Genomic DNA, 15,630 nt, shown 5'->3' on the forward strand with positions numbered 1-15,630 from the left:
TGCCGGGTCAAAATGAAGAATGGCCTTGAAGCCATGTGAAGCTGAAGCTTTTACAAAAGGTTCTTGCTCCAAGCCCCGAGGAATCGACCCGTGCGACGTGCGTTGGAGCCTATGTGAGAAGTCGAGGCAAAGTATTACATTATTATGCAAATATCACACATAGTACAAAATGGCTGTTTCTCTTTGTGGGTCTCAACGGATTCTTCTATACATATAGGCAACATTATACTTGCACTGAACCTTACAGTCAGTGAGATTCTGTCATCGAGGAAGATACACAACTGTGTATGATGTACTGTATCAGCTAACTCTGGCATGTGACTATCTTCTACATACAGTATATGCTGTCAAAATTTTCTACCCCAAAACTTGGACATGCTTGTGTTCCGAAATATCAAAAGGAGGCTTAATTAGATCTAAGAACAAACCTATACACCTATTAGTCAGCATGAAGTATCTCTAAAAGAAGTTAAGGCAGTCAGCACACATAATCCACCAAATGGCGCAAGTATTGACTTCACATTATGATATCTGCTAGTTTCTCTCCAAGATATATCCAGCTTCCTGGGTAGTTTATACGACACTGCCCCACCTGCATTCGCAATGACATTGAACAGAGCCGAGTTAATAATTTAGCAGACAGGAAACAAAGTATAATTGCAGTTAAAACATACATACCTTATAATGATGAACGAAACAAATCATTCCTGCTCGGAGTTTTTGTTGTTACCACGACCGATAACAGAGTTCATCCGTCAAGAGTCCAGAAACTAGTATACAAATTTGGTAAGGGTATGAAACCCCCACAGCTCCAATCCATCGGCAGCACCCCTCGGTGTAATCAAGCAGCTAGCTGGGTGCTCTTTTTCGAGCACGTTACAGTGCGTTAGTGTGAGCTAACATAGTATACACTGGAGCAGCCCTTCGGTGCTCACGTTTTGTGCAGCCGTGATATCTTGTTGAAACTGGCCTCAAAGAGTACTTTTGTGGGTCCTCCCAATTCTCATGACACAGATGTATCCTTCTGAACAGGTCTTTGAGGGAAGAAAAGGATCGCAAGTAACGCACAAATACTTAAGCCAACCGCACCATCAAACGGATGAAGATGATAGGTACTAATCATCCAGAATGGAGTTTCAGGTTTGAATGCAATAATGCGAGTGGTTTGTGTGAGATAACTAGCAGTCATAATTCCAGATCGCAGGCCAATTGGTGCAGCGAGATTCCCTTGCGTTCTTTGCTTAAGCCCAAAAAGCACCAGGGAAAGTAGCACGAAGCCTGGTACTGAAGGTAGAGACCTGCCATTCATTTGTAAAAATGTTAACACCTTTTATTACTTGGTCTCACAACAGATCATGCTTGGTGCAAAAAAATAATATAAATCAACCCACACAACTGTTGCACCTTAAATCACTTTATATTATAAACATTTTTCAAGGTTGCTACAGAAAGGTCCTAATCTGTAGCAAGCTTTATTTTGTAGGATTGCTAGGCACTTCTATGTTCGACTAACCATAGACCAATTTCTTTAAAAAAAACTGTACTCAATCCATCCCATTTTCTGCCACTCCCCTCCCCTGCTTGTGTCCTTCACCCAGTTCCCACACCCACCCCACTACAGTAACGTCTGCGGAACCACGCCGCTCAGTTGCTCACGGGTTTTAATGATTGCCCCCCAAATCACGCTCAGCTGCTCATGGGTTTTAGATCCCAAATTTAATTACGATCGCCATGAGAACTACCAGTAGTAACATGAACCATGTGCTGAAAAATTAAGTAGTGAAATAACAGAAGGGATGGTGGCTCGACTGGATATTACCGGTGAATCAGAGAAAAAGCAACTCCAGACATCAGAATAGCATTGTAGTAACCAAGATCAACTGCAACTTCTTCTGGAAGCCATGATCTGAAAACCACTTCTTCCACCACAGAAATGCTAGTTGCTGTGATAAACCCTCTAAGAGCTGGCAACAATACATTTCTTGAAGATTTGAGAAGATCAAATGGTAAGAACGAAGGCGTCCCTTCTCGAAAAGTTGCAAAGCCAAGTAAAATGCTTATCGAATGCACCAGCCAAACGACAGACACGCCTCCGACAAGACCTTGGAAAAATTCTTGCAGCTGCAATCAAAGGTTTAGTTGTCATGTTAATGTGCCAGGAACATTTGACAGATATTTGCACACGAGACTAAGCAATGATCATACCCTTGATGAAGATGCAAGATTCATCCCATATTGCTCAACTGGATTCTCATAGCCACGTATTCTTTTTCCCCATAGCATTACAAGTATCATTATAGAGACATACAGACCAACAATGCAAGCATCCCCAACAATTCCTGTTGAAGCGCTTATTGTCCAGCTTTGAACAAGAGTTGGCAGTAAAGGAATCACAACAGGAGACCATAGAACAAGTACCATGAAGGAAAATCCCATGATCCTATGAATTTGATAAGGGCGAGTTAAGCACAGCATGATAATAAGACATTACCATGAAAATGTACACTCCCTCTGTATTCCTGATCAGCAGATAATAGAGGGGGTAACTAACATGTCTAATCAGCAGAAAATCCACCACCATAATATATGAAGGGGTGGGTTCAGTATTCCTGATTTCATAGTACACTTGCAGTAAGAAAAAAATTAATGAAACTGTCAAACATGATGATAATATTGCGCATGCCTTGCGTGTACAAGGAGAAGTTCACCAGGAGTAGTTAGTTAGATAAGTATCTTGTAATCTTTATCTTCTTTATCTCTAGCTTTTCTTCCTTTCCAAGATGTAATCTCCTAACCAACTTGTACGCGTATTTGGGCTCGCAACCCTGCTATATAACACGCAACACGTCTGCCAGGAAAGGCAAGACGTTTACCGCAAGTCGCACATGGTATACAGAGCAATCTTCTTCCACTAAACCCTAGCTATCCCATCTCCGTGCGCAGCCATGTCTTCCTCCTCCTCCTCCTCCCAGTAGTCGCTCAGCGGTGGAGTAACGGAGAAACTCTCCCGCACCAACTACATCCTATGGCGGACACAGATCACGCCGCAACTGCGGGGCGCCGGCGTCTTCCACTACGTCGACGGCACGTCCACCGAGCCGGCCAAAACCCACATCACCAAAGATGCTGCTGGGAAGGAAACCGAGGGGCCAAATCCTCTTCATCCAATTTGGGTGAGGGAGGACCAGCAGGTCCTGGGATACCTGCTCCAAAACCTCTCAAAGGAGGTGCTCGTCACGGTGACCGCGATCACCACGGCGAGGGAACTCTGGGTGGCGCTGGAGAGCATGTTCTCGTCGCAGTCACTCAGCCGCGTCAACAACATCCGTACAGCGCTGATCAATGCGCAGAAGGGCAACCAATCGGTGGCCGCCTACTTCGCCGCCATGAGGGGCCTCGCCGATGAGCTCGCCGCAGCGGGCAAACCCATCCAGGACGATGAACTCATGTCCTACATCATCCATGGGCTAGACCAGGACTACCAGCCCCTCATTTCTGCCCTGGACGCCCGCGTCACTCCGGTAACACTTGATGAACTCTTTTCCATGCTCAGTAATTTTGATCAACGCATGGCGCAGTACAACGGCTCCGGCGGCGGCTTCAAGTCGTCGGCAAACTCCGCCTCCAGAGGCCGCAGCGGTGGCTCTCGCTCTCGTGCCTCCTCTCGTGGCAAGGGGAGGTTCGGATCCGGCGGCAGTGACGGCTACTCCAACAACGCTCGTGGCGGCGGGCGCTCCGGCAGCGCAAAAGGGCGTCGTGGCGGCAGCTCCAACAGATCCCGTCCGGACTTACCTTGCTGCCAAATTTGTGGCAAGCCCGGTCACACAGCGAAGGATTGTTGGTACCGCTACGAAGAGGATGATGGTGACTCCTCACAAGACGAAGAAAAGGTGGCTGCGGCTGCCGATGGCTCCTATGGGATCGACACAAACTGGTATGTTGACAGTGGTGCCACAAACCACATCACCAACGAGCTTGAGAAAGTCACCATGAAGGAAAAATATCGTGGCAAGGATCAAATCCATACGGCCAGTGGTGAAGGTATGGGTATTCGTCACATTGGTCATTCAATTATTAATACCCCTAGTCGCAAAATACATCTCAAAAGAATCTTGCATGTTCCTAGTGCCCACAAAAATCTTCTGTCTGTTCATAGAATCGCCATTGACAATCATGTTTTTCTCGAGTTTCATCCTTATTTCTTTTTGATCAAGGATCAGGCCACGAGGAAAGTTCTTTATCGAGGTAGATGCGTTCGAGGGCTCTACCCGTTGATTCCGGAGTTCAGAAGATCCAATAAACAAGCTTGTGGTGCTATCAAGCTTTCGTCCACACGGTGGCACGATCGTCTAGGACATGCCTCTTTTTCCTTAGTTGAAAAGTTACTTAGGAAAAATAAGCTCCCGTTTGTTGGTGAGCGAAATATTGAAACTATTTGTGATTCATGTCAGTGTGCCAAAAGTCATCAATTACCATATCCCATATCTACTAGTGTCTCCACTAAGCCTTTGCAACTGATTTTCTCTGATGTGTGGGGGCCTGCTCCCTCCTCTGCCTACTATGTGAGTTTCATCGATGACTACAGCAAGTTCTCATGGATCTATCTCCTTAAAAAAAGGTCCGATGTGTTTCAAGTGTTTAAAAACTTCCAAGCACTTGTTGAAAGGAAGTTTGACAGCAAAATTATAGCTGTCCAATCCGATTGGGGAGGGGAATACGAGAAACTCAATTCCTTCTTCCAAAATATAGGCATATCCCACCATGTGTCATGCCCACACACTCATCAACAAAACGGGTCGGCCGAACGCAAGCATAGGCACATAGTTGAGGTCGGTTTAGCTCTTCTAGCAGGGGCGTCCATGCCCCTCAAATTTTGGGACGAGGCGTTTCTTACAGCTGTCCATATCATCAACATGCTTCCTAGCCGTGTCATCAATAATGAAACACCTATGGAACGCCTCCTCCATGTCAAACCAGACTACACATCTCTTCGTGTTTTTGGATGTGCCTGTTGGCCAAATCTCCGTCCGTACAATAACCGCAAGCTCATGTATAGGTCCAAACAATGTGCGTTTCTTGGCTATAGTGCCCAGCACAAAGGTGTCAAGTGCCTTGACATCTCCACCGGACGGGTTTACATCTCACGTGATGTCGTGTTCGATGAGACCAAATTTCCTTTCGCTCATCTACATCCCAATGCCGGAGCTCTCTTACGCAAGGAAATCTTGCTTTTACCACCTCACCTCTCTGGCTATGATCAAGGGGGCATTAATAATTGTGATGATCATATGACTAACCCTACTACTAATAGCCTTTATGAGTCTTGTGGTGATGCAGCAAAAATTCGTGAAGAAATCGTCGCAAATGGTGAAGAAAATACGGCAGCAGATCCATATTTTATGTGCCCTGAGCTGGGGAGCAAATCTCCCTCGGGATCTGCCCAGGTGCTGCCGTGCAGCGAATCCCCCTCGGGATCGGTGCCTTGCAGCGAATCTGCTGCGACAGCCGCAGGTGGGCGCGCTGAATCGGATGGCCACGGTGACTCCCCTCGTCCGCACCAATCACCGTCCAGCAGATGGCAGGCTGGCGCTGGCCTGGGCCGCGTGCGGCCTGAGGCCCAACCAGTCGTCTACAAGCGGCGGGCAGCGACTCGCCGGGCTGAGGCGGGGACAGATCCTGACGAGGCCGGGCCCGGGCAATCACGAGGCAATGATGATGCGGCTCGGCCCAGATCTTCTGTGGCTGGTTTGCCGCTTGCGCCGCAGCAGACGACCGCAGAAGATCCCGATCAACCTGACGCTGCCGACACCACCAGTTCTCGAGCTGCGTCCGGATCCTCCTTGGGATCGGGGGGGGGGGGGGGATCAGGCTGATCCAGGCGTGGGATCCTCTGTGCCGGGGCTCTCTGTAGCGGCTCCTGCTACTGCTCCACGTCGCACACGGCTACAGCAAGGCAAAATTAAACCTATTGATTATAAACATATTACAAAACATGGAATGATTTGTTCAACAGGTGAACCAGGAGAACCCAACACTCTTGAAGAAGCACTTGGAGATGCTAATTGGAGAAAGGCAATGCATGATGAAATTGTGGCACTAAGGAAAAATAAAACATGGCACTTGGCCCCTTCAAGAAAAGGTAAAAATCTTATTGACTGTAAGTGGGTCTTTAGGATAAAAAGAAAAGCTGATGGAACCATTGATCATTACAAAGCTAGACTCGTTGCAAAGGGGTTCAAACAAAGGTATGGTATTGACTATGAGGACACATTTAGTCCGGTTGTTAAAGCTGCTACCATACGCCTTGTCTTGTCCATTGTTGTGTCTAGGGGATGGAGTCTACGACAGCTAGATGTTCAGAACGCGTTCCTCCATGGTGTTCTGGAAGAAGAGGTTTACATGAAACAACCTCCTGGGTTTGTAAATGCACAGGCACCACTTCATGTGTGCAAACTTGACAAGGCCTTGTATGGGTTGAAACAGGCTCCAAGAGCATGGTATTCTCGCCTCAGTAAAAAGATGCAAACACTTGGTTTTGTTCCTTCAAAGTCTGACACTTTGTTATTTATCTATAACAAGTCAAGAATATCCATATTTGTTCTCATTTATGTTGATGATATAATTGTAACAAGTTCATCTGATGAAGCAATAACAGCATTGTCGAAGGATTTAAGTGCAGAGTTTGCTCTAAAGGATCTAGGAGATCTACACTACTTTCTTGGTATTGAGGTCAAACAACACAAGAATGGTCTTCACCTCTCTCAAGAAAAGTATGCAACAGACTTGGTAAAAATTGCAAAGTTGTAAGTCTGCACCTACTCCTTTGTCTAGAACAGAAAAATTGTCTCTTGTTGAAGGAGAGCATCTGAATTCAGAAAATAGTACAAAATACAGGAGCCTGGTAGGTGCACTTCAATACTTAACATTGACTAGACCAGATATTTCTTTTGCTGTCAATAAAGTATGTCAGTTTCTTCATGCACCTACCACTGTTCACATGACTGCTGCAAAACGTATAGTAAGATATGTGAAAAACACATTGAACATTGGCCTAAACTTCAGCAAGTCATCCTCTGCACTTGTCAGTGCCTTTTCTGACTCAGACTGGGCTGGGTGTTTAGATGATAGACGCTCAACTGGTGGTTTTGCGGTATTCCTCGGACCAAATTTGATATCTTGGAGTGCAAGAAAGCAAGCCACAGTTTCAAGGTCCAGTACAGAGGCAGAATACAAAGCATTGGCTAATGCAACAGCAGAGATCATATGGGTGCAATCAATTTTAAAGGAACTAGGTATAAAAAGCACTAGAGCTCCATGTCTGTGGTGTGATAATTTAGGTGCCACCTATTTGTCAGCAAATCCAGTCTTTCATGCTAGGACCAAGCACATTGAAATAGATTTTCACTTTGTTCGAGAAAGAGTTGCAAATAAGCTTTTGGATATTCGGTTTATTCATTCTCAAGACCAAGTTGCTGATGGCTTTACCAAAGCTTTGCCTACAAGAAGTTTTGAAGACTTCAAGCATAATCTCAACCTAATGAAGTTGTGATTAAGGGAGGGTGTCAAACATGATGATAATATTGCACATGCCTTGCGTGTACAAGGAGAAGTTCACCAGGAGTAGTTAGTTAGATAAGTATCTTGTAATCTTTATCTTCTTTATCTCTAGCTTTTCTTCCTTTCCAAGATGTAATCTCCTAACCAACTTGTACGCGTATTTGGGCTCGCAACCCCGCTATATAACACGCAACACGTCTGCCAGGAAAGGCAAGACGTTTACCGCAAGTCGCACACAAACCATTGTTCATCTAACCGCTACAGTACAGAACGAGCCATTCATTGATAACACTCGTGATGCTTACAAAATAAGGCTATGCTGATATATGAAACTTATGGTGTTATCATGTCGCAAACTTGCAACTAGTTCTACAAGGTGATTGATGTAGTGTAGGAAACTAAAAAATGATCGGAACTTATGGTTTGCTGATTCAAAATTCAATGCGACCCAGGGGCATCCTGCCAGCCATTTTAAAACTTCCATATCCTGCTAACATAATCTATTGATGATATATGACATTTGAATTTATGTTTCTTCTCTATCTGCATATATTTCTGGAGAAAATTATAAGTTGGAAGAACTAACCTCTGAAATAAGTTACGTTCACTGATACGTAAGAACAAGATGAGCCTGTCAGTCAAGCTCAAAGCACCACGAATACCTCCCCAGAGCAGAGCAAGTTTCCCCACAAATTTCAAAATTCCACCTCTTTGCCCTAGTTCAGCTAGAACAGCAACGAGCCTGTTGCCAAAAGACAGACATGGTAAGGGTATTCACAAGACAACAAAGAGAGAATAAAGATGATAAATGCAATGGCAACATTAAACAGACCTATCGTGATCAAGTTCACCACCACCCTTCTTGGGTACCACCGGAGCTGCAACAGACATGGCTTTCTCAGCAAAGCTTCTCACTAAGTTGTTCTGGCTCTTTTCCAGTTCAGTGTCGTCAAGATTATGCTGTGTGCTGCTATCATGCTCTTCAGCATTCTTTTGCTGAGATATAAAAAAATCTGTATTGTTAGAATGAATAATTAACAGAATATTTCAACAATAATAATTAGGAATCAAGAATAACTCAAATATGCAACATGGAACGCACTATAAGGAACAACCTTTGTGCACTCTTGAACTTGTGACAACTGATCAATGAGAACTAGTACCTAATACTACAGATATTTGGACTATGTTCAAACAAAAGGCTGAGCCGGACTCCAGTATCCATGTGTTTTATTTCCATCCAGCTTAATTATGAACAAAAATGAAACAACATGGCATTATTTGCTTACTTGATGATGTGCTACGAATGCAGAAGCACCTAGGGCAGCCGTTACAGCCCCAACCATCATGCCTTTACCATCTGACTTTGTTATCTCCTGTTGCTTGTGCTCACCGGGTTTTTCGATATAATAATCTGTATTTGCTTCTTTTTGTGTGCAAAGATCAGCATTTGCCTCTTTCTGTGTGGAAAGATTATCCATATTTCCTTCGTCAGCATCCTGAACAATAAGATCCTCATCCAAAATTCCTGACTTGACCGCAGCTTTTGTAAGGTTGTCATGCTTAGAGACACCAACATGGAAGTAGTTTCTCAAGGACGCTAAAGTTACGCCAACTATCACACCCACTGGAAGAACCTTCCTCAGATCATGAGATTGCAGAACTGCAGTTGATACAGCTTCAACAACATTTTCGCCATGGACCACACCAAATTTCACAGTCGTTGGATTCCTCTGCACAGATGTTGCTCTGTATAACTCAGAGTCATGGACAATAGTTCTAGAAACTTGAGTAGCGAGTCGTTCTACATCATGTGCAAGACTTCTTTGAAGTTTCTCAGCTTTTGTTATCCCCAGTCTGCGACCAACTTCAGTTTTGAGAGTATTTGTTAACTCATCACTAATAAAGTATGTGAGTGTCTGTCTCAAAGCATTACCAGGCAACTTCTCAATTACCTTCCTTTTGGTTTCAGAGTCTGCAAAATTTCGCAGAGCTGAGTATGGTGGCAAAATAACATTGCCTGTCCTAGGTGGAGCTTGGGAGGAATCTGCATGCTTGATCCCTTCATTAACGAAGCTATATTTTCCAGATATAGAAATGTCACCTTGCACATTGTCCATTTGATCTGCTAGTTTCCATTTACCCTCTTGCGGATCAAGGAAAAGATCAGTTGCCGAGTTCAAATCTGGTGACTCAAGTTGCAGTTGCCTTGTAAGATATTCATGAAGGTACAAAGCATACTGCACCTTCAAATAAGAACTGGCAGCTACGTCCAACAAGTAATCAGGTGAGCCACTCACTATCTTTGCAACATCACCATCAACATCATTTCCAGGTATATTTCTTTGAGAATTTCTGATTTTTCCTTTCGAAGGTGGGACAGTGTTCAAATCAGATTTTTTCTCACTAAAATTATGATCTTCAGACATGATTGAACGAGCTTTAACAGAAGTATTATGTTGTGATTCACCAGATGATGATGGATTTTTGTCCTTTCCACTTAACTCATTGTCCACATCCACCATCACATCAGACTTTGTCTCATCAACAGGAGGTTTATCGGTGGCTCCAGCAGAATTCTCCCTGTCCTCAGAGTCCTTGTGCTTTTGAAACTGGTCAATCATATTTTCAATAACTCCGAACACACTATTGACAGCCATTTGAGTCGAGTCATCAAAATCAGTTAAGGCATCCAATGCCTGTCTCACATTATTAACTGACGGATGTTTAGATTCTTCTGTTTTAGAGATTTGTGTGCTCTGATCAACAACATTAAGTGCAACCGTATCTTCATTGGCATGAACTACATCAACTTCCTTGTCTACCATATTGGACTGTGGATTCTGCTCTGCTGTAACATCTGCCGACTGCACTTGCTCCCTGGGAGTTCCTTTTGAGTTGGCTGTTGATGGATCATTGGAAAGATGCTTTGGTTCTGTTACACTGCCCTGATCGGCCTCTTGCTTCTCTTCACTGCTTTCATTCACTCCAGAGTTATCTTTCTCAGATTTATCGAGTTGAGTCTGTTCACTTCCCATTTCGATTCCAGTTCCTACAGGCTTTGCTTGTGATAAATCGATACCATCAGCAGAATTGTTGTCGTTTGAGGTCAGATTAGTCTCTTTTTGGTCTCCCTCACCAATGGATGTAACACTCCTGTTCTGGTCAAGAATTTTGGCATCCTTAGCTCCACTCTCATGGTCTGACTCTTTGACCTTTTCTTGGACAACAGTCTTGGTGGTTGATCTTGCATTGGTCCAGCCGCGCTTCAATGCATCCAAATTGAAATTGTGTCGTTTAGATTGTAAAATTTCAGTCACAGACGACGTAAGCTTTTCACGCACATCTTCAGGTACAGCTTCTTCTAGAGCTTTTACAAGAGATTCACCTTGTTCTACTGCCACCAGAACCTTATGGCAAGAAAGAAACATGTAAGCAGCTTGACGCATTTCTCACAAGACTACAGCAAGAAAATTTGAGTTTTCCTATTTAAAACTCAGTGCTTCCATAAGCATCATAAATTACACGATGAACAGAAAATAACCTCCCATGATTGGCCTATGACCTTGGAAATGGAATACTATAAGGCATGGAGAAATTTGACTCAACAGAGAATATTATCTAGATCTACTATACCTTGTTCTTTTGATCATCATCCAGAGTGCCAGGCATTGTAGCATCCAGCATATTCATCACAAGACCTGCTGATTGTAGTACATGACCTTTTTCAACATCTTCAGGAATCTCTTCTGGCTCCTCTTCATCAGCCTCTTTGATTATCCTGCCTACATCACCATTATCTTTTAACAGCCCATTTTTGCTATTTTGAGCACCAGATACATGACCTTTTTCAATATCTTCAGGAATCTCTTCTGGCTCCTGTTCATCAGCCTCTTTGATTATTCTGCCTATATCACCATTATCTTTTAACAGGCCATTTTTGCTATTTTGAGCACCAGAATATCCATTTGCAGAATCATTGAGCAGCCCATTTATTCCATGGGGAAAATTATTAGAGAGAAAAAACTGAGCTTGCTCATGAAAATTGTCCTCTTTGGGGACCTTATTATCATTCGGTTGAGGTACGGTGAATGCTAGACCTTTGGATGGGTTAACGGTGATATCCACATCTTTGATAAGCGGATGACGACCCTTAAGAAGAGCAAACTCCACTGCTGACAACCACTGCATAAACCCAAAGACCAATTTAACGTGACAGCTGAAATGAGCAACATGACAACATGAAGTAAGTAATTGCAGAAGCGATCCATAAGAATGCTAAATACCATGGGGACTGCAAGCAAAAGAGTTTGGTGCCATCACTTAAAATGGATCAACTCATGCATCTAAATAAGAAGTTAAATAAACACTAGTAGACCAAAGAAAAGGGATAAAGCAGTCTCAAGAGAGTCAGCTAACACATTATGAGTAAGCATGCACGTGTGCGTGCCCACACACAAAGCACACACGTTTTGTTGTTTTTTATGTGGAAACCTTCAACAGCAGGGAGCTGGATTAGAGATCACGTTGAAGATAAAATATACTCTTCTTTGAGGTGGTACAAAAATGTCTCTATTGGAGTCAAAATAAAAAATGGCAATGTTTACCTCTAGGGTAAGATTCTGGCACCATAATTCAGTGTATCTCTCAAAGGTGAATCCAGTTGAGTGTACACAAGAACAAAGGAGAAGGCTGGTAAAAGGATTTTCTGATATTGAACTACGCGGTACTGACATAAGTGGCACAGTCCCATCATCACTCTGCAAGATATGGCTTCGAAGTTAGATAACCAGAAAGGCAGTATTGACAGAGCATGTAGCTGGATTTTAGCATAATCTGGGAGTTAATACATTCACATATCCTAACATTGGATTGATATAAAAATTTCAAAAAGAACATTAGACTGATTCGAAAGAACATTAGACTGATTAAAAAGAACATTAGGCTTATACCTGTATAAAGAGAACAGGTATTTTCAAACTGGCAACTGAAGGCCTCACGCTATTTTCCGAATAGAAGTCATCAACATTAGCAAACCCATGTGAAACCATGGATATTGCTCCATCAAAGTCACGCAAACAGTTCGCCGATAAAGCCTTTTGGACATCAAAGTCTTTATCCTTTCCTTGAAAGAGTTCCTGAAACAATAAAACAGACTAAATGTCCTACTCTGGAGAAGAAAGACTGCTTGCAAATGCAGGCCATCTCAGGGGCAGCTGGTTGGTCAAGTTATTTAACATGCACAGCTTACGCTATTGCTCTGTTTACAAGATGTGGAAAGGAGACACTACTAGTGTGGGGTCACAACCTTATTCGCACGCAGAATATCAACCAAGCCAGCTGTGAGCTTTTGATCAAGAGCGATATTATGAGGAAATGTTCTTGTTGCTTCCTGTAGGTCAAAAGGATTGTCAATACAAACAGCAGCCGTAAGAGGAGTAGACTCTCCAGCTTCCACAAGGTACTTTGTCAGCATATTGGCACCATAACCCCACCCAACACCCATTATTGTCGTCCATGGCCTTTTGCTGTTTATAAAGCGGATCGTTGTGCAGATGTCATCACTGTCAGCTGCTGTAAATAACCTACAGAAGAAGTTTGTTTAGAAGAGCTACAATTTTGGGCAAGATATATGTCATTGCAACCAGTGGCGGAGCTAGCCGAAAATCAATGGGGGTCGAAACGCAAATCATCAGTGTTTGGGGGGGGGGGGGGCAAATGTTAAAAACATTCTAATCTAAGACTTCCTAAAAAAAATTCTTCAGAAATTCATCCAAGGCTGCCCCCCCCCCTGCCCCAACATAGCTCCGCCACTGATTGCAACGCATCAAAACTTGTGTATAACCATCAACAGAGTACAGTGTTGCAATGATGTTCCTCTATAGAAGGGGTGAATTAAGTCAACGGCATAGCAATCACTAGAGGTCCCTGATGTTTCCGGATTACAAGAATTCTCAGTATCACAAATGATTGCTTACGGCTCGATAAAATAACAGTAACAGCAGTAACAGGTAAGAAACTAGTACAGTAATACTATGCTTCACTACACTGGCTGAACTTTACTTGACAATATCACGTTGCAATAACAAAATACTCCCTCCATCCCATAATATAAGATCTTATTACATTCAATATACTCACATATTGGATGTAGTAATTAACATCTTATATTATGGGACGGAGGGAGTACTTCCTACAGCTTTGAAGCTGCACTTACTGATCTGTTTTGGCTCTCATAAACTTAAGTTTTCTAGAGCCGTAAGCAATCATTCAATATACTCACATATTGGATGTAGTAACATCTTATATTATGGGTCTCGGAGAAGGGAGTACCAAAATTCAAAATTATGTACAGACAGCAAGCATATGCTATTTCCTGTTAGAATATATGTTGGTCAATTTAGTACTCAAGTTTGTAAATATGATCCAAGCAACAAATAATATAGCAATTTCCAGATACATACAGTTCACTCTTAATCACTGTTTCTGTCACCGCGATATAATAGCCCGGAAATTGGGCATAGAGAACTGCTTCTGACGCCTAGTAATTTACTCCAACAATGATATGCTATGCGTGCTAAATGTGCGGAATCGCAGACTGTGAAAGAGGTATAGTGAGTAACTTCACCTTGGCGTAGTAAGCGGTGATCCGCCGCAGCCTCTGGGGTTCATGACAATGGGGAAGTAGCCATTCTTGAGCGCATCCAGCACGAACATCTCGATGCCCCTGTCCATGCTGCCCTCGGGGGTGCCGGGCACGAGGAGCACCGTGGAATCGAGCCCATGCTCCTTGTCCAGATCCAGATTAGCGGGCCAGTCAAGCGCGATCACCCCGCCGTCCTCCAGGGGGATGCAGAGCCGCTGGTAGGACACCTCGCCGGTGCCCTGCCCGGCGGGCGCGGCGGGGATGCTGCCCCGGCTGAGGTTGACGTAGTGGCGGTCCTGGGTGAGCAGGCGCTCGTTGATGCCGTCGAGCAGCACACCCCCGTCCTCGAAGGACACGGACGGGCACCGCAGCAGCACGCAGCGGTTGAAGGGCGTCGGGCTGGTGAAGAGGATCCACTCGCCGGCGGCGGCGGCGTCGTCGGACTCGTGATCGGGGGAGCTGGGGGGAGGGAGGCCGCTCCGGAGGTAGGAGGACGGGGGGGCGATGGAGGATACGACGGCGGCCGCGGCGGCCGCAGCCGCGGGGCCGACGAGCGCGAGCGAGGCCGGGAGGCTGGCGAGGAGGTCGGAGAGGGAGGCGCGGAGGCGGGCGTGCGGGCGGTGGCGGCGCCGGCGCTGCCGGCGCCGCAGCACGAGGAAGAAGGGCGCGGTGGCGGGGGCGGCGCTCCTGCTGGCCGCGGGGAAGCGGGGCGGCGGCGGGGAGGGGGCCGGGCGGAGAAGCATCAGCGCAGAGCCTGCGGGGGAAGCTGGTGGTGGAGTGGGGGCGGCGAGGGAAGCGGTGGTGGGGAGAGGCGGAGCCGGATTGGGAAAAAAAGGGGAGGACGGGACGTCGACGGGAAGCAAAGGGCTCCTGGGCCTTTCGAGCGGAAAGCTCCGGCAGTTCGTCGTTATACCGGCGGGCGGGCGGGCCCACGGGTCCGTGTCGCTGGTGCGTGGGGCCTAGTCGCGGCTTGGCGCGCGCGCGGCCCCGTCGGCCGAGAGCTACGCGTACGGTGGCGGGGAAGGAGGCTTGCGTGGGCCACGAGGAGCGGCTTCTGGTGGGCGTGGGCGGGAGCGGGGAGGGATGTGGCGGTGGAGAGCAACGACCGCGTGGGCGTGGCGCCGAGCGCTGGCGGGCATGCATGCGGTGCCGTGCGTGCGGGGCTGACTGGCTGGACAGACGGGAGGAACGTTCGAGCGGCTAGCCGGGGTTTCTCGGCGCGTCTTTGGTCCCTCCCGTGCATTTTATACAGTGAATGTGTTTTATAAACTTTTAATTTTTATAGGGTCAAAACGGTGGGATTCACTCGCAGCTACAATAGCCGCATGTTAAAAAAAAAAGCTACAATAGCCGCAACGAAGGCACTAATTTTTTTACATCAGTACAGACACAGCGCTCATATACACGCACATACGCTCATCCCTATA

General features: G+C 45.5%; 1 protein-coding gene across 2 annotated transcripts; it reads right to left on the reverse strand.

Moving 5' to 3' along the window:
• Nucleotides 1-160: 160 nt before the first annotated feature.
• Nucleotides 161-15,205, reverse strand: LOC125509363 (alpha/beta-Hydrolases superfamily protein). 2 transcript variants are annotated; one of them, XM_048674331.2, is made up of 12 exons: nt 14,186-15,195; nt 12,866-13,142; nt 12,510-12,695; nt 12,165-12,317; nt 11,194-11,742; nt 8,847-10,967; nt 8,390-8,553; nt 8,144-8,299; nt 2,206-2,440; nt 1,820-2,121; nt 679-1,298; nt 161-592 (listed from the first exon to the last, which is right to left on the reverse strand). In XM_048674331.2, exons 1-11 carry the CDS (start codon nt 14,944-14,946, stop codon nt 1,004-1,006), a joined length of 5,199 nt encoding a protein of 1,732 aa, XP_048530288.1. In that variant the 5' UTR covers nt 14,947-15,195; the 3' UTR covers nt 161-592; nt 679-1,003. The 2 variants fall into 2 exon arrangements, with proteins under 2 accessions (XP_048530288.1, XP_048530289.1); XM_048674332.2 differs by lacking the exons at nt 161-592; nt 679-1,298; nt 1,820-2,121 and having other exon boundaries at nt 2,378-2,519; nt 14,186-15,205.
• Nucleotides 15,206-15,630: the final 425 nt, after the last annotated feature.

This window comes from Triticum urartu, chromosome 5A, assembly GCF_056163025.1.
Source record: "Triticum urartu cultivar PI428250 chromosome 5A, HENAU_Tu73, whole genome shotgun sequence".
NCBI classification, from domain to species: Eukaryota; Viridiplantae; Streptophyta; class Magnoliopsida; order Poales; family Poaceae; genus Triticum; species Triticum urartu.